The following is a 3829-nucleotide window of genomic DNA, read 5'->3' on the forward strand; positions in this document are numbered from 1 at the left end:
TTTTTTAATTCAACCAAAATATTTTGTTAAATCCAACATAAAAAAACAAACAAGTGTGATGTTTGCATGCTGCATTTTTAGAGACCGTCAATGAATTGTTTTCTCTCAGGCGTCCCTCACTCAAAAGTAATAAACATGCAAAAATGAACTGAATGACTTCCTCTCCATATATTCTTGAATGTTTACATGCGCCAAGGTATTGCATAGGACTCCCAGGGCTCTTGGGTTCCCCTCCACATTGCGTATGCAATCTACAATGGCTTAGTTCTTTTCCCCCCCCCCTAAAGCTATAGCTCTAAATTAATGACAGTCACCTCTGTGGTTTGCTTGAAATGAACTCCGGTCAATAATTTCTGCTCTACAATCAAAGAAAGGTTTTTTACATGGATGCATCAATGCACTGTCACAGGTCTGGGTGTAGATTATGCAGTATGCTTCTATTAAAAAATTCCTGAGTGTCTGATGACTGTCAAAGAAAGGTGACAAGACCCAGAAGTTGGAGTACCTTTCATTCAGCTACTGGGGGGGTTCAACTGAAGTGGCATTGGATTAAACAAACCATACAATCTTTGCATTTGTAAATGAGGAAGCCATTTTCCAAAGCCATGCCCTTTTCCTGCGACAGTGCATCACAGAGTCTGCTCACACTGCTGACCGGTTTTTCATTGCCCATTAATGGAGGAATGACTTCAGTTGTCTGTGCTTCAGTTTCATGGTATGTGACAAATAAGTCACCCTGCTATTGTCCTCATAACCGGTTTGACATTTTTTAAGTTCAATCAAAAGGTAAGAAAAAAAAAAAAAAAAACATGTTTTAAGAAATGCACAATACATTTCTCTGCAGATGCTTTGACTTAATTTAATTTTCAAAGCACAGGTCACAGAAAGGCCAGTCAACCAACCGCAATCGTTTATAGCTATTTTTTCGGGCGGTTTCAAATTGGGGGGGGGGGGGGGGCACTTATGCATTTGTATTTTTGTGAATGTACATGCGTCCTGCATACATCCGTTTCTCTGAGATAAAGTTCTAGTACACTCATTCTGAACAGTGCCTTCACAAGTTCTGTGCCAACACAACAAACAGTGAGACATTACTCAATATTTCAACAAGATATATGTAAACCAAAAAATAAAACACACCTCATATGAAAAAAAAAAAAAAAAAAGCATTTTGTACCTTAGTGTAATTAATAAATGTTTTTGGTTTGACCAACACCCCGCCAGTTGTTTTGTTAGACATTTGTTAGTTGCAGCATGGACAACCATCAGTCAGTGCTGGTTTTTGTCCTTTTTGCTTGGGGTCAAGTAACTGAAAAGATGGGTAGCAACGTGAGATTTATTATCTGCACGCATTTCTGCTTCAGTTGTTACAGGCCTGACAACTTAGAGGTTACTTAAAAAAAAAAAAAAAAGACACATTAAGCAAGAGCCGCGATCAGGCTAAACCTTTTTTTCTTCTTTTCACAATTTTTGCAAAGAGATATTCATGAGTCTGACTGTCTGGACTACAAAGAAAACTAGGCTATGCCATCTACTTCTCACAGCCGTATTGTGGAACTGCAAATTCAAAAAGGTTTTGAACATATTTATAGCACCAATAGTCTGTACCATAGAAATTACAAAAAAATTAAAACTAAAAGTTTAATTCAGTTGCAACACAGGTGTCTGCAGAAATGGCTGTAGTTACTTTTTTTATGATGTTTCAACCCAGTACACAAACTTTTTTTTTCTTTTTATTCCCCAATTCTTTTACAGCATTGCATTTCAAGTAGATTATTAGTATTCTTTCCAACAAAACTTTTGATTTCCGTTTTTTTTTTTTTTAAAGGATTTTTTTTTAAATTTTAGCCTCACAAACCATACTATTTCTACTATTAGCTTTTGTAGGACTATCACCATTCAAAAATCAGACTCATTTATGATAACTTTTCACACATGGGGAATTTCGGGATAGAAAGAAGAAAGCTGCACACATTCTCTACTTCACATTCAGAAAGTCTTCCAAAACAAACTATTTAAATTAAACTCTCAAATGCTTCCACAACTCAAAAATCTCAACATCCTCATATTATCTTTCGGAACACAAGATGGAAAGTAGAGGATGCGATAGCAGTCGAATCACACGAGATTATGTTCAACTAGGAAAAAGAGGAGTGAGACGGGCTGGACGAACATACATGCACAACCATTCAGATACCACCAACAACCAGTATCTTAGCTCAAAAGCAAAATGGTGGGAACATAACGGACGAGAATAGAACAAAAGATTGTCCCTACTACCTAACTGTGAGACTTGAATGAGGACCATTGTACAGAAGAATCAAATTAAACACATTCTAAAATGCCTAAAATTCATGTCTGCACATTGCATCACTCAAAGAAACATATTTTTTGAGTTTTCCTGTTTTTCTCTCGCTTTTTTGTTGATCTGATTGTTGATTACACAAGGTTTTTAAGTTAGTAAATGAATACCAGCAAGGTTATGTGTGGGTTTGTTTGAAGGGGTGTGTGTCAGAAAATGAGCCTACATTAGGTTTTTCCAGCTCTGAGATGACCCTGAATCTTTGCGGATAGAGGTCCAGTCACAAAAGGAGAGGAAGGTTTCCTCTCTATGACAGGTGTCCTCTGCAAAACTGGAGTATTCAAATGTTGCTGCTCCCTGGAGAAAGAAGTCAGGCAAAATGGTTAGATTGTTGCACACGTGAATATCCATGCTGTAGCTGACTGTACGGTTGATTTCTTTACCGCCTGCATCGGTTGTGTTTCCCAACTGACCGTTTCGATTCTGTGACCCAATGAGGAATTTCAGCTTGATGGCCACTTCCAATGTTTTTTTCAAAATCCCTCAGTGGATCTCCAAAAATGGGGATACTATTTAGGCAGCTCACATATTTTGACGGTTGTTATAGCAGGAGCTGGTGGCCAGTAGTGTACAGGTCTGTCTCTAGGATCTTGTCAATATTTGGTCAATCCTTTAGTATTTTTTCCCCATGAGAAACTCATATCAAGTCATAATACTCGGGAGGTCACATATTTCAGTGTAATGCCAGCAACACATTTCATAAAGTATTTGAGTATGCGGCTTATATAGCGCTATAGCACTGATTAACATCTATGAAGAGTGGTGTGTCAGTTAGGCTCTGTTGTGGGAGGAAGCTTTAGGAAAATCTATCTTTGTGTGATTGGATATCAATTAATAAAATCCCCAAATTGATGTTATAGCATCTGCCCTTTCACCGCAGATGTGGTGAATTGATCCCATTTTGCGGGACGGGACAGGACAAGTCTCATGTAACCATTTACCTGGTGCATTATAAAAACTGAGGGTTGCTTGAAAATTGGTATTGTAACTGACATTTTCCAAACCTAAATGATATTGAATCAAAAATGTAATTGAATAAGGGCCTAGACCTACTAGTGAATACAATTTAAACACTGTAAAGATTATATAATAATGATAAGTATCAATAATAATAGTGTCTGCAGAGCGCAGACAATTTCTTTAAGACTGCAAGGGAAGCTTAGCTTCCCCTAAAATGTAAAAAAAAAAAAAATCAAATATGTACTATTGTGTTAACATTTTATTCACTAAAAGTGCGTTAAAATACGTTAATATCGAAGATGAGTTCGAATTTCCACCTCATACATTCCCGTAGCGGCACAGTGCATTTCCCTGTTGAAGCGTCCATGGACTTTAATGGGGCTTCTTTCAACAGTTTTTTTCAGTGCTTTGAAACTAGACGGTCATTGGATACATGCTGCAATTATGTCCTGCCCATGGACGCTCAGCATATCTGAGGGGGGGGTCAATGGAGGAGTGGGCTGGCCT

The 3829-nt window shown here is 37.8% G+C and overlaps 1 protein-coding gene across 2 annotated transcripts in view; it reads right to left on the bottom strand.

Moving 5' to 3' along the window:
* Window positions 1-279: 279 nt before the first annotated feature.
* kiaa0232 (KIAA0232 ortholog) overlaps window positions 280-3829 on the bottom strand; it is a 14927-nt gene continuing 11377 nt past the window's right edge. For both annotated transcript variants that reach the window (XM_032544416.1, XM_032544417.1), the window contains one exon: window positions 280-2659. In XM_032544416.1, the coding sequence (XP_032400307.1) occupies window positions 2643-2659 (17 nt within the window). In that variant the 3' untranslated portion in view covers window positions 280-2642. The remainder of the gene's footprint in view (window positions 2660-3829) is intronic.

The sequence above is a fragment of the Etheostoma spectabile genome, chromosome 19, assembly GCF_008692095.1.
Source record: "Etheostoma spectabile isolate EspeVRDwgs_2016 chromosome 19, UIUC_Espe_1.0, whole genome shotgun sequence".
NCBI classification, from domain to species: domain Eukaryota; kingdom Metazoa; phylum Chordata; class Actinopteri; order Perciformes; family Percidae; genus Etheostoma; species Etheostoma spectabile.